This window comes from Argentina silus (assembly GCF_951799395.1).
Source record: "Argentina silus genome assembly, chromosome: 8".
Lineage (NCBI taxonomy): Eukaryota > Metazoa > Chordata > Actinopteri > Argentiniformes > Argentinidae > Argentina > Argentina silus.
The window spans coordinates 7,775,694-7,799,278 of NC_139662.1; the positions used below are offsets into that span (position 1 = coordinate 7,775,694).

General features: G+C 42.3%; 1 protein-coding gene across 1 annotated transcript in view; it reads left to right on the forward strand.

Moving 5' to 3' along the window:
* Nucleotides 1-4,573: 4,573 nt before the first annotated feature.
* Nucleotides 4,574-23,585, forward strand: part of syt6a (synaptotagmin VIa) — a gene marked incomplete at its 3' end in the record, with an annotated part of 31,573 nt that continues 12,561 nt past the window's right edge. The window contains exon 1 of the mRNA XM_083675667.1: nucleotides 4,574-4,742. Coding sequence (XP_083531793.1) covers nucleotides 4,586-4,742 — 157 coding nt within the window. The 5' untranslated portion in view covers nucleotides 4,574-4,585. The remainder of the gene's footprint in view (nucleotides 4,743-23,585) is intronic.

The following is a 23,585-nucleotide window of genomic DNA, read 5'->3' on the forward strand; positions in this document are numbered from 1 at the left end:
GTTCATTTAAGACTGCTTTTCCATCAATTATTCACAAAGGGGACGGGATGTACAATTAAAGCTGAGAGGTTTATTCAATGTTGTATTCTGTTTAACAGGTGGGGGATGGTCATCCCTGGAGTGGTGCAGAGGAGATGGAAAGGATATGTCAAGCAATACCTAGGTAAATCATGTTAGATTGTTAATGTTTGTTCTGTTGGTATCAGAAATCTTAAAGTGCCTTGAATCCATTCTCCACTTCCTTGGAGACTGGATTCAAGACACTTTAAGGTTTGTTTATAGTACCAACAGAACAAACTGTTGCAAACTGCTTATTCTGTAAACTTGAATCTAGTCTCCACTACCCCTGTTTGTTTCACTTAACTTTTGTTTATTAGAATGATTACAACCTGCACCCACTCTAATTGGGGATTGAGGTACTCTTTTAAAGTTCCTAATGTCACGCTGCAGTGTATTTTAAATACAGTAATTCCCTAATGTGAATTTAGAGGTAGATCATGTGGCATTGGTATTGTATTTCTTTCACCTTGAACAGTGGTGTTGCATATTATCCCTAATCTGTCTCAGTATGATTAAATACACGTATGGAGTATGAAGTAGCTAAAACAAGAAAATATTACATTGGTACTGTACAACTAGTTTCTATTCCTTACCAAGACCCTACCAGCCAAATGCTCCTACAGTATGATAAAGTGCACAGCTGAAGGGCAGGACTGTCACTAGACCCTAAATCTATTTTTCTCACAAGTGCATTAGCAACATGTAGAGCCACATGTGGTCTATCGACATGTTGTTTAGTGAATGTTAGCAGCAGCACAGCTAAATCTCAAGCTTTGTCTCCACATAGTACTGTATAACCATGTAGGCTACTGCATGGTGTGAGAAAACAGGTGTTGACTGACTGTGTAACACAAGCAAGACCACAGGTAAATAAGATGGGGAAATCAGATGGGGAAAGTAATTGAGTCCTTTGAAGAACGGCAGCCAGAAATGATTTGTTGTCTAGCTGAGTGGTTCCAATTCTCATTAGCAGGGAGCAGAGAGGAGTCAGGATCCAACCTGGACAAGACCAGTGGGTGAAGAGAGACCAAGATTAGCTCACAATTATCTCAAGCATCTGAGGATAGTCCTCACCAAAATGGACACTGCCCTTTAATGTTGCTCTTGGCTCAATTATGAAAGAGAATCACCTGGGATCTGGTTGACCTCAATGTGGAGAGGCATGAAATTATTTCATCCCTTTCAACATTGAGTTGATTAGATTACACTGAATAATTTTGAAGTCAGTCAGAATGTAATTACAGTAAGGCTTAAGGTCACGTTAGTTAATGAGAAGTTTTAATGTACACGGAATTATGGAGTCAAGTCAATTAAACAAGTTTCTCCCAGTGTGTTTCCCATTGAGTCCTAAAGGGACTGACATGTAAATGAACAAATTCATGTAAATTATGCAACTTGGGGGTCAAACCCTTATCAACGCTGATCTGAAGCTAAATCCAGTCGTGCGTTCACTTAGTATCAGGCCCGGCCTGACATCTTGGAGGCCCTAGGCGAGATCTTAGCTTGGGGCCCATCCCAACCTCCACGAACCACCCATACTCCAAATCCCAGCTCATGTCCCGAACCATTTGTAAAAACACAAGATAGCCAGGGGTAGATTTCCTGTCTTGCCCAGATCTCGTGTGATTCTCTTTCTTAATTGAGCCGAGCGCAACATTAAAGAGCAGTGTCCATTTTGGTGTGCAGATGACTTTCCTCAGATGCTTGAGATAATTGGGAGCTAATCTTGGTCTCTCTTCGCCCACTCATCTTGTCCAGGTTGGATCCTGACTCCTCTCTGCCCTACCCTAATTACGCTAAAGAATAAAGTCTGGTTCTATTCGACACTGACAATCATTTTTCCTATACTGTCCTGTATTGTAAGAAACACAAATTGTACATCCTGTCTTGCACTTGGTTTCCATGACATATCAGCAGTGCCCAAAATATGACCTTCAAAGCAAGCAATTCAATTGTAGCCTAATGATGAAATAACTTCTTTGTGTCTCTAAAATATGCCACTGCCCCTTAAAAACCTCAGTCTGTGCCAGGTATTGTGTTGAACACTACAGCACTAAAAGGCTGATAGTTAGAGCTGCAAAATATAAAATCTGTAGTATTTATTTTTGCCTTGCCTTGTATACAAAGCTAAAACAACTTAGTTGTCTGTGATGGAAATGGAAAATGAAAAAAAAAAAACAGTGGAAATCTATTTCTGGTACTGGATTAATGTGTCTCTTTTACTTCAGAATACTAAGTCATAACAGAAGCTGTGGTAAGATGTGGAACATGTCTCGAAAGCTAAACTCACTGCTCCACGTTCCTATCTCCTTTTTAAGTCATTCCTGTACTACCCTCTGAGATTCCTAACATTGAATTCTCTCTCTGTCTATTTGATGCTGCTAGCCAGCTGTCATTCTCTGCTCACACCCCCAACTCATGCAGGCTGAAGCAAGCCTTCCGAAAATATGGACTAAATAAAAAAACTAGATAATTTAATTTAGGGCCCCCTTGGACATAGAATGGCCTAGGTCATTTCCTACTTTGCCTATGATTTGGCCGGCCTTGCTTAGTGTACTAATCAAATATATTATGAAAGAGATTGGTCTTAATGGAAACAGCACACAAAAGCTTACGGGAATCACGGTAAGTCTGGGAACCACAAATGTTGTGTTGTCCCAGTATAATGGAGCTTTTCACATTCAGCATCTCAGTCTACTGTAAACATGCAGCGCCGTACACATGCCCACACACACACACACACACACACACACACACACACACACACACACACACACACACACCAGTGGAGGCTGGTGGATGGAGAAATGGGGAGGACGGGCTCATTGTAATGGATGGAACGAAATATGCCGGTCTCTCTCCCTCTCCCCTGTCTGCCTCTGTCTGTCTGTGTGTGTTTGTGTTTGTATGTGGGTGTGGCTCCAGGCTCCAGCCATCCTGTACACCTCATCATCTCCACCTGCTTGATCTTCACACCTGCAGTTCATCAGCTCATCAACTCGCAGTATTTAAACCCCGGCTTCCCATCCACTCATCGACAGATCGTTTGTTGTCTTTTCACATTAGTCTCGCTCTCGGCCGCGTCGCAGTGCTCAGTCTGCCTGTCTACTTGTCCTGCCTGCCCCGCCTGCCTACCCTACCTGTCCTACCTACCCTGCCTACCTACGCCACCTGTCTACCCTACCTGTCTACCTGCCCAGTCTGCCTGTCTTCTTGCCCTACCTGCCCTGTCTACCTGTCCTTCCTGCCCTGTCTACCTGCATGTCTGCCCTGCTACCCTACCCTGCTTGCCATTCCACCCTGCTACTCCGTTTTCCTCTATTCCCTCATTAAAACCGGATTCCTTTATATACGTGTCGTGCACCTGGGTTCCTTAGCTCTGACCGTAACAGTTCCCTCCATTACAATGAGCCTGTCCTCCCTATTTCTCCATCCACCAGCCTCCACTGGCACACACACACACACACACACACACACTTACAAGGTTATCTGGTCACCCGTGTGCAAAAACACTTGAAAAGGATATTAAGATACATCCACATGCATAAATGCTCAGAAGTCAATTCAGATAGCAGGTTGGTGCTTTTGGTCCTGCAGATTGTTAACACTCAGCAGCATGCTAAGCACAGGCAATCTGGGCGTGATGAGAGCACCCAAACACAGAGGGGCTTAGCCCAGGGAACGATACCGGAGGGGAGAGTCGGAGCAGAGGGATCAGTCAGCCGACCTGAGAAAAACAAGCCCAGTGGTCCTAATGAGAGGCTTTTCATCAGCACACAGACGGAGTGGCGACGGTGAGGGGGTGGGATGCATGGCTGGGGATGGGGGAGCCAGGGGAACTGGGGAGTCACGGAGGGACGGAGGGAGGCAGGGAGGGAGGGGGGAGCATGGCTCGGGATGGGGGAGCCAGGGGGATGGGTGAGTCAGGGGGATGGGGGAGTCAGGGAGGGAGAGAGGGAAGGCTCATGTTCACTGTGTTGTCTTATTCAGTGTTGCCGAGTGAACTCATCTGTTGCATTTCATTTGCTGAGCTCCAGAAATACATGTGATGCAATAATTCCGTCCTTGGAAAACCTGGGGGCAGAAGTGATTATTTAAGCCTAGCCTACACACTCTTTATACTGATCTACACACACACACACACACACACACACACACACACACACACACACACACACACACACACACACACACACGTGCACGCACATATGCATGCACACACACACACACACACACACACACACACACACACACACACACACACACACACACACACACACACACAAACACACACACACACACAAAAACATACACACACAATCTTGGCCTATCAGACACAAATCCACATTTAGACTAACACACAAATCCACACGCACACACACACTTGAGAGACAGTAGAGCAAGAACAACAAGGATCAGCGGACGGAGACAAGTTGCATTTATCTCCTCTATGCTGGGCTGCTGTTTGTGTGGGTGCGTTAGTCTCCTTGGATGAGCACACGCGACAGAGGATGCAGCTGGGAGCATGAGTCCTGACGGAGTGGAGTATGACATGTTCTGTCAGAAAGCCGTGACCCTCGTTGTTGACCTTTGTCTAAAGAACAGTCCGGAATTGGATCAGGAGACCTGCCAGGATTTCCTCTTCTTGCTGACCAACCAGAACTCGGACCACAAAGAACCAGGTTAGGTGAATCGACCCATGTTCTGTTGAAATAGCTTTATTCCAGTTCTGCAATGGTGCAATGGTGTTCTATGTCACTGCTTGTACAATATATACAAAAATAAAAGTACAATATACAGTATATTTTGAAAGTACATACACGTGGTAAATGTGTCTGTCTTGCAGTAACAACAATAGTGTAGAGTAGAAGTGCAGTATTTGGACACTAAGAGTCAGTGTGGTGTGGGGAGATTTGAATAAATTCCATGCAGTATTTTGAGTTGGATTTATTTGGACATGAATTGAATATCTAGATCAAATGAGCCAGATTGAATGTATTGTTTGATCAAAACTAAACAAGCATATTACTCGCATTCACTCTCATAATCTACAGAGATTTGTGACTTATTTTCCTTTTCCTTTTTTATTTCCACATATGGTTGCTTGGTTAGTCAGACGAGTCTCTCAGAGCCAGGGACACAACTCTAATGGGTTTCTACCACCCCAGGGCAGAGTGCAATAGGTATATAAAACAAACTCAGGCTGATTTCTCAGTCCGTCTTGACAGTGTAGAGCTCCTGCAGTAGTTCCAAATTAACCGTTAGCTGAGTAATGTCAGCTGATGCTGTCCTGATCACTCAGTCTTACCATTAGCACTAGAACATATGGGGCTAACACAACTCCCTTTAACTGAAATGAATATGGTGAGGCATGGATGGAAAGCCCTAATGAAAGGACTTATGGGAGTTGAAGGCAAGGTCTTTGGCAAGGAATAGAGCTACCCAGTGCTAGTAGACTTCAATGACTTCACGACCAAATAAAGTTTTCAAATGCCGGGCTGCAAATGTCCCTTAAATGTTTTTTAATGCCTCTCTGTGAATAATGAAGGGCTCATCACAACCTTTGACCACATTAGGAGAATAAATGTTGATTTGTTTCCGACTGACATTTATTCTCTGAAGTGAGGGCCTCTTGTTCATAAAAAGAATGCTCATCCTACAGAAGACTGTAGTTTAGTCAAATGTGCGTAACAGAACTGGATATCCAAATGAGTTTCGGCAGACATGGGAAAATTATGCTCTTACATTTAGCATAATGTCCAAATATGTTTTTATGATAACACACCTACACACACATTTCAATCTCTTCAGAGACAGCACTTTACAGAATGATTTATTTTTTATACCGATGTACAGTAGCATTAATATCTTCGACAGATCTACTTTTCGTATTCATAACACACAAGAGAGTTGGTTAAAGTGTACGAAAGACAGTAGGAACTGAACAAACATTTTGGATGGAGAATATTTTTGTGGTTGAGGTTTGTACATCCGTGGAATTGTACATCTGTAGAATGTTTTCAGCTATGACACGATGATTGAAGAGCCAGAGAATGTATACTGTCGGCAGGTATAAAGAAACGTCATTCAGGGCTGTTTCTGCTAGGATGGATCCCTGTTCAGAGGGCACATGTCACACCATTTCTGACCAAATCCCGTGTCACCTCACATTATCCTCAGTGAAGGAATCGAACGCACTTCACGGCGCCACCGGCGTCTGTGGCTAAGCTGTGGGGGCATTAAATGCCACTGCATGTTATCTACTCTACATCACTGTGAATCATTTTTGCCACATGAAGGCTAAACATGAATCTATTTCTTATTGTGGGTGGAAGAGCTGTCGAGGGGGGACATGTAAAGTACTGGACATCTATCAGATAGTCTCTTTCAATCACTAGAGGGAAATGTCCAGCTGCTGCTCCACAATGTGGAACTGTTGATGGATTCGATTTATTGTACATACATATTCGATGTTGATCGATACAATGCCACACTATACACATTCAATGGTATACTTTGAGAGAGGTTTTGCTGGAATTATACAAGACATCCACTTTCTATGAAAGTATTCTTTCCTTTGAAAAATCTTACCAGAACCTTTTGTGGACCTTATGGTTTGAAAATTGTTGTGACATGAAGATTGTGAATATCTGCATTGAGATGGCAAATGGGATACAGTAATTCAAGTAAATCAAGTGTAATTACTTTTATCCTTCCTCCTAGTAGACGTATTTTGTAAGCGTATTGTGTGTTCTGTTTACCTTTTAGTGCTGCTTTTAGGGAGATAGGAGAATATGAAGTGTTTTTGTTCAGTAGTTGATTGAAGTTATTTTGTTCTTTGTGACAAAGCCAGAGCACTTTGGGCATAGGAAGGAACAAACAACACTGCTGTATCTCCAACTGTCAGACAGACACAGAGCAGTAGTAGTGGCTGATGTACTACACAAGAAGGACATTTCCCAGAGAGCACCCTTCTGGTACAAGCTCTTAAATCCTCACTTATCCAAAACCTGTTATGAGAAAATGTGAAATGATTACAAATCTTGCTACGTTCCTTCCGGCACGTTGTCTTGAAGGATATTGGCCTGCTGTATCTATTGCAGGGATTGGATAATTTGGTGGTAATTTGTATTCTATTTAACCTGCTGCTTATGAGAAAGTAGACAATGATCCACCCACCATAACAAACACTGCTGGGATTACATTTATATTTACATTCATGGCATTTAGCAGACGCCTTTATCCAAAGCGACTTTTGTCTAAGTGAGTGAGTCATCTATCCATCAGTCATCATAAGAAAAAGTAATCTATGCTAGGACCACGGCCTATTGGCAATCACAATGCTAGATGAAAGTATATATACTTTCTATATATATATATATATATATATATATATATAGAAAGTATATATACTTTCATCTAGCATTGTGATTGCCAATATATATATATATAGCCGAGGTGGAAGAGTGGAGTGATATGGCAGGGGTTTGGGGGCTGACCATTGCTTGCAAGTACGGAGGGGCTGTTCCCTTTGCTGCCCGGTAGGCGAGCACCAGGGTCTTGAATCTGATGCGGGCTGCTACCGGGAGCCAGTGAAGGGTGCGAAGGAGGGGGGTGACATGAGAGAATTTGGGGAGATTGAACACCAGACGGGCGGCAGCACTCTGGATCACATTCCCCACTCACCAACTGCCTGAGATACATTGACATTTACTCAAGAGAAATGACTCAGGCCAGAAATGAGACATGTCCCTCAAGCTCATGCACTGTGGCATCTGTCAATAAGACCTTACCAAGATGTTCCCAATTCACTTGTGGAGGAACAAACAAACACGCACGCACGCACGCACGCACGCGCACACACACACAAACATACTGTATGCACTCATTACAGGTGCAGATTTTATTACTGGTCGGAGCTTCAGGTGAATGGTGAGGTTTATCTTGATCCCGTCATATTTCATACACATACCCATCTCATCTTGAGGTTTATTAGGCAAGAGCTCTCGCTAGCTGAGGACATTAGCATCATCCGATCATTTATTTACTGCTCTCTCGATAGTCTCACTAGTCACCGCTCTGTCCCTGGTATTATCAGGATGGGATGACGCATTGCAGGTAAAATACCAAGACAACACAAACAAGAACATCAAATTAAGTAGACTGTTGAGATTAGAACCCCAGCAGAACCACTGAACCTTTCAATAATTCATACGCACACACACACACACACAGAGTCTGCATTTTATAGACAACATTTCACAAGCAAACATTGGAATGCAGCCAATTGTGCTGTGAGAGATTACATAGGGGTGGAAGTCTGTGTACCTATAGTCTAAAAATGACTGAAAACCACTCATCAGGACCCACAGGATTGAGTCACATTATTGAGTCTTTGTATTATTAGTCTTCTTACGACAGGAAAGAAAGTTTTGATTGGGTTCAAGATAGGTCTCGGAAGAAATCACCTTAACTTTAAAGCTATGAGGTTATTGCATGCACACTAATATAAGCATTCCAACTCATCTACCTTTAATCTCTGCTTTAGACTCCACCTCACGCAGAGGACTAAGGTTATCCTGCCTGGGAATGCTGGAGAAAGCCATAGGCTCAGTTCAAAGGGATGTCTTCTCTTAATCTAGGGTCACAGAGTCGGGTGAGTAGTTGGTGTAAATAATGGCTATCCACGTGGAACGCATTTTCCATTAAAATGCAAGAAAGACAAAAGTCAGAAGCAGCCGGAATACCAATTACTCCTTCTATAGAGAGACAGTAAGCAGCATTCAAATGCTCTGGGAATCCTTATTCTTTTCTCTCCCTCTCTCTGTTCTATTTTTTTTAGAATTTAATTTTGAAGATCAATAGCTCTTGGGATGTCCCTGATGGCGCTGATTGCCAGAGCGTTATCTTCTCTTCAGTTGAGCAGGACCCGGTTATTTCCCACCACGGTGGTGCTATTATGAATGCCAATGCCACCCTCATGAATAAATAAAAGCCTGTATCTTGACCACAGTAGCGCCTTGAAGGCTACAGCAATGCTATCTTACTATTATATCACAGTTTTACAGTACGGGGCTCTAGAGGTAGCAAAGATACACTTGGTTATATCCTCACAGTGGATTGGGTTCATGAATGACAAAGGGGGTTAGGAATGAATAATGCAGATACCTGCTGCGCCCTTATGTGGGGCAGCGTGCTGGGCAAGCCCTCCGCTGGGCAAGCCCTCCGCTTGGGCAAGCCCTCCGCTGGGCAAGCCCTCCGCTGGGCAAGCCCTCCAGTGGGCAATTCAGAAGAGAATTGGATGCATTGGCTCATTGACTTAAGAGTCAGAGGTGTATGCCTTACATGACTGAGAGAGATGCAACAAAGCATACAAAGACCTTAAGGTTACTCCTCCTGGCCGATTTCAAATTCAGCAACATACAGTAGATGTTACACTTCTAGTATACTAGTAGAATTATAGAACACAGTTATACGTAACAGTATGCATTTTCTCTCTTTTTTCTCATTTACTGCTCCCATCAGTGCTTTAACTAAGCCCTTTAATTTCTCCAGAGCTGATAACGTAGATTAGCCAACAACACCCACGTCTCTGACGTTGTGATTGTTGATTCTGCTCCTCCTGGCTGTCTCCCCCATCAAGGCTGTGCTGTACACAGTCTGTCATGCTGAAAGCCGTAAGCCTCTGGGAGTGAAGTGAAACTCTGCAATGCTCACTGGGTTGATGATGTAGAAACACTTTCAACCAGACATGGGCCCTGTACAGTCCATCAACCACATTGATATGTTATACTAGACATGCTTGGTCTCCCCTATAATGTCGCATCCATCCAATTGGGTGTTATTAAAGTCTTAGGTACTCCAGCATACTGTATCTTTACTTGCTAACAGTAAAGTGTGTGGTGTTATACTGTATATCTGTGGCCTGTGGGTGAAGTGATATTGTTATCTTGCGAGGAGGCTCACTATGTTTGACAGAATAATGAAGTGGAGGTTAACATTGTCAACACCTTACTCGCTAATTGGATGAATATGTTACATGCATGAAAAGACCAAATTAGTTACAAATACCACAGCTTCTCAGGAGAAACCAAAGGGTATTACAGTGCTGGAATGCCTGAGAATAAAGTTCAGTGTTATACATATAACCTATACTGTTGTTATCCAACATTATATTTAGTCAAAATAATCTGCGGATTAATCTTGCATTTGTTTTTCATTCAGAAGCATGATGCAATGTACTGTGGTCTAATAGCACTGTGCCTTTTGAAGTAGATATACATTTTATGAATAAAGTGACATGAACTGGCCTAATGTATTCAGTATTACCAGAGGCTTTGCTATCACCTGTACTCAAAAATAATCTTAGAAGTCATGTTCAGCCCCCTGTGTAGGACTGAGTTAACAGAAACTGAGTTGCACCTTGTACAGTACATCAGGCGCCGCTGGCCCCATCAACATAGACTTAATCATTCCAATTTCCTAAAATCTTTCCTGGTGTGTTTTTCTGTGTTTTCACTGATAGTACCATTAACCGTCCCCTGAGGAAATCTTCCCAAAACAATCGAGGAGACGGAAACAAATGGAAATTGAATAAAGACCTCATGACATAAGACTGGAAGGCACAGGATGTGTGTGTGTGTGTGTGTGTGTGTGTGTGTGTGTGTGTGTGTGTGTGTGTGTGTGTGTGTGTGTGTGTGTGTGTGTGTGTGTGTGTGTGTGTGTGTGTGTGTGTGTGTGTGTGTGTGAGTGGGTGGGTGTGTAGGGGTGTGTGGGGGGGGGGGTGTCTGCCTGTCTGTATCTGTGTCTGTGTTTGTGTTTGTGTTTGTTTTTCTTTGTGTCTAAGCAAAGGCTTTTGATGATGATGTTTCATTAAAACTAATGACAGAATTACATTTTTTGTCTCACTTGCACACAGACTAAAGGAAGAGGGCAATTTGAGGTTTGTTGCGACATTTCATCCTTTGATTGGACTGCATTAGAGCCCTCTGCAAACCAGCCGGTGTCTGGAGTGATATTACCTAAGCTGACAGGAATTGATGGAATGACCTTACAACTTGTCCAGCAGCTAGAAATCGCTCCACGGGACATTGTGAAACATGGGAAATAAACAACCATATATCTCCCTGAGGCATTTTTCTCTTATGCTCCACCTATACAATACAATATTGAGGTAGGCCCGGAGAGATTACACCAGCATACTGAATATTAAGGGTCCTTGGGAAATGTTCTATAACTCAAACACAGATGATTATCGTCATAGAATGTCTGTGAGGGGAATCAGTGTTTGTCATCACAACATCCAGCCTCTTGGGCTAGGTCCATTTATCAACATGATGAAGAGATATATAAAATATATATATAATATACATTAGGCCACATAAAGTAAAGGTAATAGCTACACACTGTAAACAAGTATGCGTCTACTACAGTCCCAAATATTTGTAAATGCGTTGAAAAAGCATCACCCTGCTGTTTTTTGTAATGCTGTTTGGATATTGGCAAGGATAAAACACAACATAAACACATTTTTGTTTACATTTTAAGCAGCTAATAGATGATAGATGGTGACATAACAAAAACCAATTTTACGAGGTGTCAGTAATGACCCCGGGTTGGTTTTTGGAAATGTCTTTCTATAAAATATTACAAATGGAAATTCATCCCCTGGTCTATGATTGGCTTTTTCAAGAGGTAATTTTTACTGGTGCGTGTAATGAAGTACAGGAGAGGGACTGTGCATGTCTGTGGCATGACAGAGATGCTGTGGTCTGTTAACATCTACATCTTACTCTGTAGCTCCCATACTGTCACTAACTAACAGGCTAACACAAGGAGAACAGGGTGGTATTCCAAAAAAAATGGGATTTATGCGGAAGCGAGCTAACTTTCGTCTTGAATCAACTCTTATATTTCTGTTCCAAACAGAGCGCTCAAGGAAAAACTGGATCAGAAACTATGGAAACAAATCCTTCAGAGCTAACCTGCAAGGGAGCAGGTTAGGTCAACTCTATCCTGAATTTGAGACTAAAATCAAGGAATGGAACATAAAATATCAAATGACAAATGTCTTTTTCATCATAGAATAAGATCATATTAGGGTTTATGAGCGGTGGTGATATTGGTTGCAATGAGAATCTGGCACTGGGTCTTCCTGCATTACTTCAATGGAGTTCTAGGTGTTCATATCTTGTGCCTTTCAGTGCATCATGTGAACGAGTTAACTTAATTCAGGTCGGAATACCCACCTGATGATGCTCGAAAGCACCTCAGGTTAGAATGTAGAGAAGAATGAATAACTTTAATCAATTGATTCATTTGGTTTGTGTAATGTTTGTGGTATCGAGGTTTGGGTTTAGGCTCTTTCCTGGATTTGAATGTTCTGAGAATGCTCTGACTGAGGATAGTTCAACAATGTTTTCACTTGTGGTTTGTTTGCCAGTCTGGTTTGTTTACATAGTTTAACCTTCAAATTAAATTTGCCCCAAAACAACACCATTGATTACTGGGAAGAGCACTTTGGATGGAGGGGATCAAGCACTTTTTCAGTGAATTTTTCCCTTATAATGGCTTTACTGATTGAATTCTTTTTCATGTGCACTCTTCTATCCAAATGTAGGCCCGCTGCATACAAATGACTACCATCAATACAACAGGGACTAAAAAAAAACAACAGACAAAAATAGTGTAAATGCATCCTGCAGGGGAGGCCTGGGCTGGTGTGAGTGGGTCGGTGTTGGAGAGCTGCCCTGCATTATGGACAGAGAGGAGGGGTCACCTGGGGGAGCAGGGAAAAGATAGAACTTTGCACACAGAGCCAGATGAAGAAATCCTGTAATATCTTGCACCTGATAGCCCCTTACCCGCATACTGATGTTCCCACCGCTTCACACACCACAATTTACTGTACCCGCATGATGAAGATGATGAGAATTTTGTAATCAGTTTTTTTCTAATAGGTTATTATATTAGAGCTATTTCAAGGCATGGCTATTTTTAAGCATCATAATGATATTATCCATTACATATTGTGTGTGTTCAGTCATATCAGGATAACTACTCCACCATACAATAAAACAATATTGTCTATATTTTGAACCGAATGGTTCTGACAACTGGGACTCATAAAAATGAAAAAGCAAGACGAAAAGACCCCCTCCCATTTGTCTTTCCGTGTCTCCTCTAAATAGACCCCTGGAAAGGAGATGAGTAAGGTAACTGTCAGAGACTGCAGCACCATGCTAGTCACCGTGTCACATAGAATCACAGGAATTCTACTTAGATGCATAAAATCTATCGCACACACTTCACTGGTTTTTAAGCTTGCACGCGATTCATATCACAGCTTTCCTTCACCTGTGAGCAACAATAAATACAGCTTTGCCTGCTTCCAGAACGTGCCATGATGCAGGCTGAAGTGCGTCATGAGATACAGTATAATGGTTTTACAGTTTTAGAGATAAACAACAGCCTTATTGTTGCTGTAAATCCTCTGAGAGGATCCTCCCTTCTATACGAACTTGCTGTTATCGTGCCCTTCTCCCTGTAATCGCTGCAGTGCCTCAGCCCTCTCTTGTCTATTCCTACTTAAGTATCCTCTAGCCTTCTTCTCTCTTCTGACAAGTTAGAGGTTCTAACACACTGGTCCAGGCTTGGCTTTGTCAAGGAAGGATTTCCAGGGACTGTATTAAATCTCCCCTAAGGCAGTGTGAATTTCGATACTGATTCGTATTCTCAGAGCCCTCGTTCCTGAAGGACACGCAACTCAACCCTCAAGAGTTTCTTTCCCTTTGAACTCTCTATTCCTTTGCTGGGGTTCCAGATACTGTAGCAGGGGCCAATCTGATGTGCTGTTTATGCCTATGTGATAGGAGGCTGTTGATGTATGGTTTATTAGAAAGATGAATGGTGCAGAGCAATTTCCCTGGTGAGGCCTGACCCTGAGAAGTACCTTCGGCATCTCTCTGGTATGTATTTAGGGCATAACTTCCTTCATGTTCACAGACAGGAACCATATTAAATCACTGACACTGACACAAAAAAAGCATATTTATGTTACGCTTTCAATCGAAAGAACGTCCAATGGCACAAAGCCAAAACACAAAACCCCAACGTTTATTTATTTAATCATTAAGAAATATCACTTTTTGGATTATTTCTTAGTTTGTTGTCATAGCTACCTGGATCGTAGCCCCAGGCTGAAACTGATGTTAGTCGAACAACCTATAATATTCTACTGCTGGACTGAGGCATCATTCAGCTTGGACTCTGATTGTTCACATCAAACGCCTCAATAGGGCCCTGTCAAGTGTCTGCCCAGCTGCTGTCAGCCTGCTGTCACGAGGTCCCTCTTCTTTTGAACTTCCCTGTCATAAATACTTAATAACAGCAGAAAACACACCCACGTAAAACACACCTACGTAGCACACGTAGCACCTGCTGTATCCACTATTTGTTCTTCTGGGGTGATGAGTTGAAGAGTTGAACATGTTTGATTCCACATTGATTCCACATTGATTCAGTGTGTTGGGTACTGCATTCTATAGACCCAGTCTGGTTGATGATTCTCATCTCCTGCTGTGACACTCGTGAGGACAGCTGTGAACACCCTTCAGCGTGTTCATGTAATACAGTATGTCAGTGCCGTCACAGAAGATACTGTACTCTTTACAAGCACAAGGCTACCCCCATAACTGACATTAAACATAGTTTCGTTTCGGGGCCAAACCTTGTAACAGTACCTGAGGGAGACTCACTTCACTGAGATGCATTATACAAGCAGTTAGCAGCCAGAGTAATTTTCACACACCGTCGCAGGAAAGGAAGCTCCCGTCACCTGTTCCTTCTTCAGTTAAACCTTCTTTTCAGGATCACACAGCTGAGCATTTGCCAGCTGACAACCAAATCATTGCATGTATCTGCAGTTCTTTATATATGATCAATCTTCACTGTTTTATATTTGTTGTCGGCATTTCATTGATTTCAAGCTGTCTGCCCTCTCTGCACAACACAGCTGGGCTGAAGGCAGTTGTGGATGAAGTGATGTTAATCTAGACCGAACAGGGATTGCCCCCCCCCCCCCCCCCCCCCCGCCTCTCTCTAGAGATTGTGCTGCAATATCGCATGACCCTCAGTCAGAGCTGCAGACTGAGGCAGAATTTCTCCCAAGCATAGGAAATCAATGTTGTATCATGCCTCCTGAATCAGTGTGTGTGTGTGTGTGTGTGTGTGTGTGTGTGTGTGTGTGTGGATGTACATGTTTTGGTCACACAGGGAACAAAGCAACAGTGTGTATGCGTATGTGTTCCCCCATCAAAAACTCCCTTTCATCTCTTCACACATTTGCCTAATCGTATGCAATCTTAGAATAAAACAAACCGTTGGATCTGTTATCTGGGCATCTATTCAAAGAATATGTTTGATATTCATGAAGATGTCTTTATTAATATTCATGCCGCTAAACTTATGCATATCTTCCTTTTGTTGCGCTTCTTTTTTTTGTAAAATAATTTTTTTTGGTCCCCTAGCGCTTGTCTGGTCTCAACACTGCTTTGTGAAAGGGAATTAAGTGGCTTGGAGGAGTTTTAACACTGCAGGGAGGCTATTTGCGAAGCATTTGTGACTGTTCTCTAGGCTGAGTGAGGGATCTGCCCCTAGATATTTGCAGTAGAGTATCCTGCTGACTGGCTTGCTTGCTTGCTCGCAGTGCCATAGAAATGAGGTTTCTGAGTGCAGTGGAAGCTCATTCTGTCTAGGAGTCGGCGAGGGTGAGGATCGAGAAGACAGAGAGAGAGAGAGAGAGAGAGAGAGAGAGTGTGTGAGAGTGAGAGTGAGAGTGAGAGGGAGTGAGTGAAAGAGAGAGAGAGAGAGAGAGAGAGAGAGAGAAAGAGAGAGAAAGAGAGAGAGAAAGAGAGAGAGAAAGAGAGAGAGTGAGGGAACAGGGGAACAGGAGAACAAAGTGAGAGAGCCAGTCACAGGTGAGTACACAGCACATTGGATCAGTTGTGAAAATCTGATGCTTTGAGCTTCTCCTTTTGATGATTGATTTTCCTTGGTTGTTTTCACTGCTGGTTTTGGAATGTGAAACAGGTTGTCAGTTTGTTGGGGGATGAGAGGGAGAGCGAGTCCTGCTACGTCTGTGTATATGCTGCTTTGGTCTCACAGAGCAGTAGCAAGGGGCACACCTCTGGCTTTTGTCTGTTGATCATCATTGTGTGTTGCATAATTACTTTTTGTGTGTGAGCGTGTGTGTGTGTGTGTGTCTGTGTGTGTGCGCGCGCGTGTGTGTGTGTGTGTGTGTGTGTGTGTGTGTGTGTGTGTGTGTGTGTGTGTGTGCATCTGTCTCATCAAAGTGGGGGCGAGTTCTCTGATCCTTCTAAGCAAAGATATCCCACAATCTTTATGTGTTGGCAATGTTTTAGTTTCTATATCACCACATTCCTCTCGGTGTAAATAAGTCTAAGCTTCTGTTTCCAATAAATGTTACTGGAATACTCTTCTATGTAGTCTTCTATGTCATTTATGATGCATTGTGAACAGTGCCTTCGGAAAGTATTCAGACCCCTTCACTTTTTCCACATTTGGTTGTGTTATAGACTCAATTTAAAATGGATTCAATTAAAATAATTTGCCATCAATCCACACACAATACCCCAGAATGACAAAGCAAAAACATCTTTTCAGAAATTTCAGTAAATGTATTAAAATTTAAATACAGAAATACCTCATGTACATACGTATTGAGACCCTTTGCTATGACACTCTTAAAATGAGCTAAAATGCAAAAATGCCATCAACAAATCACTCAATAAGTTGAATTGAGTCCATCTTAATGCAAGTATGTAATTTTGGAATTAATATCTTTGTTTTTATAGGGTCTCTGATTTGCATAGGAATCAATTACACACTGTGTAGATTAGGATGTCACTACCAACTCAGCAAATTTCATAATTTTCTCTTGATCCTGACTAACTCCCCAGTCCCTGCCAGTGAAAACATACCCATAACTTGATGCAGCTACCACTATTCTTTACACAAGAGATGGTGCAGAAACTGCATTGCATGTGCTGGATTTGGACCAAACTTAATGCTTTGTAGTAAAAACAATTTCCAGTCACTTTCTTTGCTGTATCACTTGAATTCATTGTTGCAAACACAATTATGGATATGAGATAGATTATTTTCCATTAAGGGATTCTTTTTGGCCACTTGGTTATAGACCAATTTTGTGACTGAGATGATGTTGTCCCATCGACTGTGCTTTTTCCACTCCACCATTCAACTTTGTAGATTTTTGTAAGTCCCCCAAGGTCTCAGGGTCGCATTCTTGAGCAGTTTTGTTCCTCTCCATTTGCTCAGTTTGTAATGACAAGCTGATCCACACAGAGTGTAACTGATTCCTATGCAAATCAGAGACCCTATAAAAACAAAGATATTAATCCCAAAATTACATAAACTATTATCCTTGCATTAAGATGGACTCAATTCAACTTATTGAGTGATTTGTTGATGACATTTTTTCATTTTAGCTCATTTTAAGAGTGTCATAGCAAAGGGTCTCAATACGTATGTACATGAGGTATTTCTGTATTTAAATTTTAATACATTTACTGACATTTCTAAAAAGATGTTTTTGCTTTGTCATTCTGGGGTATTGTGTGTGGATTGATGGCAAATTATTTTAATTGAATCCATTTTAAATTGAGTCTATGACACAACAAAATGTGGAAAAAGTGAAGGGGTCTGAATACTTTCCGACGGCACTAAATATTTGACAAAAGTAGGTTTCTGCTGCTACACTTTTTGCCTGCATCTTTTCAGACCTCTCTCTGCCTACGATTGCAGAGTGAACCTTCGCAGGCAAGGATATTTGCCAATATGTTGACTTTTGTCTCTTGTATTCAGCCATGTAAATGATTTATCTGTGAAATCAGTGCTCCTGTATGATAGTGGCAAGGGGAAATGTCAAGCTGCATAGCAGGAAATGTTCAGTCAGGTGGAAGGTGTGTGTATGTGTGGACGGTGCTGTACCTTACATCAGGTTGTTATAGTCCCTCATGCTCGTTCTGGGTTACATCAGCATTCAGTGTACTGTACCAACGTGTCACTTTGATGAAGAAGCACTGCTTTGAAGCTAATGTGAGAGACAAAACAGGATGCCCTTTGGTTTCGTGTCATCTGTAGCGTACCTAAAGGGGAGTTAGTATGTAATTCAGTAGGCTAGTTCACTGTACATTAGGATATACCTACAGTAGTATGTTTACAAAGGTATTCATAACTGAAAACTGCCATGAACATGGTTTGTCTTTTAGCTTTTGAGCTAAGGATTGTGTTCACAGTATATATCATTCTTGATCCAATGTCAAAGAATAGAAAAAATCTATAACCCTGTGACAGGGAGTGATGGAGTTAATGAGTGAGTGAGTACCCCCCGTGGTACCCTCGGCTCCCCCACATCCCTTCAACTCTTCCCGTGGTGTGGTCTCAGGATGCCAGTCACTCCACTCCCAGCAGCAAGACTGAACAAATCCCATCCAGCCTTATCAGATGACTGCTGCACCCCCGCCTCCCACCCTCCACCTCCCACCTCCCACCTCCCTTCAAGTTTGGACCCTGGTGGCCAAATCCTGGCAGGCCGCGTGTGTACAGCCATCCATCCGTGACATGATTGTGGTTGATTAGGATGACCGCAGGGGTCTCTCTTTTTCCTTTTTCCATCTAAGAGAGAGAAAACCCGGGGATTCGATCTGGTATTTTCTTTCTCTCATGTGGCATGTTTTATGACTTCTTGTTAAAATGTCACTCGCTAAGGGTCGACTGTAAAAACTCCCAGAGAGGCAGCACAATGTGTGAATAGTGATGCACCATGGGGCCATAAAGCTGGTAAAACACATGGTCGGGGCAGGCTAGAGAGACAGAGGGATGTGTGGAGATAGTCAGCACTGAGCTCTCCAAAGGGCCTCTTGCAGGCACAGTCGGTTTTTAATGCAACATAAAATGTACTCGTTTTTGACAGGTGCGATGCGGCTCGAATCAATACCCTGGCCGTCTGTGAGAGGGAATAATGTTGCTCTTGTAAACTACCAGATGTGCTGCACTGACAATGATTGCACTTGTTCAGTGAGAAGTTGTGAGGAGAGGTGGAAAGCATGATGTTCCTCAGAGATCTTCCTTAGCACATTGACTTAGTTACTACTTAGGGCAGCCTAAGCCTGCATGGTGTTGTGGTAGCTAACTTACAACACCCAGTGTCGTGCTATTCAACATACAGTAGCCATTTTGTGCCAGAACCCTCATCACATATCAGTTTTTTCTTCCATGTTGTTCTTTTTTTTAAGTTTTGTTTTTTTAGTAGGGCAGTCCGCACCCCCACTATTTTTCATTTTATTGAATATAGATAGAGGTGGAAAGCATGTGTTTATAGCAGAACAATTATGCAGGTTGCATCTCACAGTAGGATGGTTTATGTGAGCAGAATTCCTTTGGGGAATTGTTGCAATGGAAGTGAAATGCATTGTTATTAACCTGACATAGAGTATGTACTTAGACACTACAGTTGGATTATACAGTAGAGCTTTGATGACATGATATGATAATGTTAATAACATTATAATAATGACGATAATTGATCATTGCTTTTCTGCTATCCTCTAACCACAGAACCCTAACCATTGAACAAGCCTCAGTCAAGAAATATACACCTTAAAAATACACCTTAGCTTACACCACACATGAGGGATTTTCAGGGCTGCCTCTGCATTTTCACTGATCAATAATGATTCATCAATATGTTATGGATCAAGATAAAAAAAAAAAGGACTGCTATATAATGCAGGAGTTTTACCCCTTCATGGTGAAAACTGACAGGGAATCTAATCCTGGATCTCCCATTTGGAAGACATGTGTGTTAGCCCACTAAGATAAAACCAGGGCATCAGATTGAGGAACTAATGCATGTCTTCAGGTCTTAGGCAAAGCTACTAATTACGGGAGAGTAGTTCAAAGACACCCCTGCTACACCATTCCTCCAGCTGATTATAACACATGATATTGTTGCAGCCCCCTGAGCTCCTCTGTGGCCCCTAGTTGTCAGGCCTCGGTCCAAGAGACCCAGGGTAATTATACATCGTGACCTTATGCTGACTCGACGTTCATTTCATCGTCAAGGCCGAAGGTCAGATCAAATCAAGGTCAGACCCAGCCATAGAAAATGATGAGGTAGCAGTTTGAGGCGGCTGCCAGGGCAGTGTATATACCAGGTTATGTGGTTCTAAACACTCAAGGACCTCTGGCCTGACCTTGACTGAGGAGGACATAATGGATGTAGGTCAAGCAAAGCAAAAAGCTCATGGCAGCTATCAAAATCATGAGCTGACTGTGACTGGTGCTGGTGAATAAATTTTGACCAAAAAAAAAAGTCAAATAGGTCTCAAAGTGTCCTCAAACTCAGCTTATTCTATCGAAAACCCTTGATGTTGCTGGTTAAGTCAAAGAGACAGTGAGAGGATCGAGAGAGTCCATGAGCTCAACATCATTGAGAAATAGAAAATGAAAGATTCAAAGCATTTCAAGTTGAGCACAGACCACTATGCTCAGTTAATGCATCCTCAAACTGTGTCATTTCCATTACCCTCCTGTGATGTACCTTCCTAAGGGACGGGCTAGCGTCGCTGTTATGTCTCTAAACCAAACTCCATTAACCCTCCATTTAGCTGGGAGGCTGTGGTAAACAATCAGACATATGTTAATCGCCTGCTCGCAGTGAAGCAAAACATATCGCCATTTGATTTCAATTATGTTCAACCACCCTCTTTTTCAGACCTAATCAAAGGCAATAAGAAACCATCTGCCCACTCTCTGCAGCGAATCACATCTATAAGTGTGACAGTTACTTGTAGTCATTATTTATAGCGTATGATGATTAAGAACAACTTAGGTTTTCGGGCTGTAAAGCATTTTGTGGAAGCAAAGCTTTCACTGTGCAACAGCTAGCTTTTATCTGTGATGGGTAAAGCATACCCATTTAAACTCACGGCCAATGAAAACAACTGAGGCGGAAAATGGGCTTAATCTTTTTTTACAGCGCAGGAATGAGACCTGCCAGGTTTATAGTGATACCTTTGGAAATTGAAACAGCCATAAAGTGGTACAGCGATGGGTGGGCAAAATCGATGACTTCATCACCTTCGCCAAGTCGTAAATCGTCCAGCTCCTCGTTTGTCTGACCACTGGCGGCTCGCAGCTCACAACTGTTGGATTCTACTGCTCTCATATGTGCACTTTATGTTACAGAGGTTTTTTTTTTATGCTGGGTGATATTTATGAGGAACATACAGTTAGGCCCCATAACTCTGAATTATAGATCACGGAATAAGTCAGGGGAGAGCAGGGAAGGGCTGAGAGTCAGTGAGGAGAAGTTATGGTCCTCCCATAATTTGTTTTTTTATGAGCCAGGAAGTGCCAGGATGGCAAAGTATGGAGATACTTCAAAACGGGGGCAATAATGGACATTAGGAAATTAATGTAGGAGCTAAACAAGCACATTTGACTGACTTCGATAGATATATCTAGTAACACTGTACGGTAAATTGTATAATAATGTAGTATCATCAATATTGTATTACCTTGCGGGTACATACTGTAGAAACGTTGAATTTGCTTTGTAATTGGATAGTAATAGAGATTAATGGACTGTTAATTTCACTTGTGAAACGTTATATAGATAAAATGTTATTATATACTCTACAGGGTACTTTCAGCAAAACGACACTGGTATAAAAACAATACAATGCAAAATGCTTCTGCATGTCCGATAGCAAAAATTTAATTCAAATGGAACCCAATCAAATTGTACAGCACTTTTTTACAAAGTAATTTGTTACACAGTGTTTTAGATTATTCTTAGAGCAGGGGGCTAGAGACAGGACAGAACAGGCAGTATAGGGCAGGAAGCAGGGGAGACAGTTGGGGAGGCGGCAAGAGGGGAAGGACAACTGGTCGGACAGGCTGATGGGCTGATGGGTTGGATCTAGCAGGGAGGATCATGGGTGGTACAAGGTCAAGGTCTGGTAGTCCGTCTGTGCTTGGCAGGTAAGGAGTGATCTCAGTTGTAGGTGGCATAGGAGGAGGAGGAGGGGGGTGAGAGGAGGGGAAGGGCATTGCGCTTCAGTGGTTGAAAGAAAAAACTGAAAAGAGACATGATACAGCCCATGGTTTTTCCTGACCTGAGGTATTCAGGGAAAACTCATCAAATCATGTGGTCATGTGGCAAAAAGGTCTTAGCCTAGATGGGTTATTTCTGTAGCGAGTCCTGTTGCCCATTGTGCTGTGTGTCTGAACCTCTGAGAGCTGGAGAGACTTGGCACTGGCAGGACTGTTGGAAGACCTGGCAACACTAAAGGCTGTGTGACAGAGATAGGGGCTCCTGGTCAGCAGGCAGGTTAATTGTCTGATAGGAGGAGCAGATGTTGATACTGGGCTAAGCCACTCGAGCACGTCCCCCAGGGAGGCTACCTCCAGCTCTCTGATTGGACACAGGAAACTACCAAACAGATAACATTTGGTTGCAGTGAAAATCTGTTTCAGACCCAGGGAGAAAATCATTAGCATTTCTAATCCGTTTAAGACTTTATCTTTCATGGATAGATTCAGACAAAATCTGAGCTGAGCATTTGTGTAGAGACACCAGGCAATGTTCTGTACTTTGATTGACTTCACACTAGTGGGTGAGATAACAGTTGGCTTGAGTCAGGTATTGAGTGTGAATATCGGAAAATGATGTTGTAAAACCCCAAGGAGTCCATTTGTGAGATAAAGTCATTACATAGCCTACAGTAGTAAGACATTGGAAGCATCAATATGAAAGTGGTGTGCATTTGCTGTGAAAAAATTGATAAAGCAAAAATAAAGTTCATTCCTCAAGTCAAAAAGATTCATCAGTTGGTCAGTAGGTCGATAGATATGACTTATAGCATGAGGAAGTGGAGAAGAGAAATCAATATTCACATGATAATGGCTGAAAGCCAATCACAAGCATAACTAAGAAAGTGATTTTAAGTTCTAATCAACAAGACCATTGGAGTGCACTGTTGAGTGTTGCAGTAAAACCGTAATCAATGAGACACCCAGCCGTTGTACATACAGTGCCCTGCGTAAGTAATGGGACTGGTGCTGCACAAATTGCATTGTAGTTTCTGAATGGTGAAACCAATATGTACACAAATACCATCAAATAAAATCTCAGAATCTCTACTTTAACCCCACAATACTTGTTTGATTTCAAATCCAAATGTTTGGAGTGTAGAGTCAAATAAAGAAAAAATACTTCATTGTCCCATTACTTACGGAGGGCACTGTAGGTCACCCTTAGACATTGTGTACTGTTTTGATCTCCACAAACGATCATATGCATTCAGACTAAATAATCAGCTCCCATATTTCAAAATCCAATACACCTTCTCTTTACAATTCGTCCTCAGGAAAGACCTTGAATCCTCAATTTCAGTACTAAGTAGCACTACCTGTTC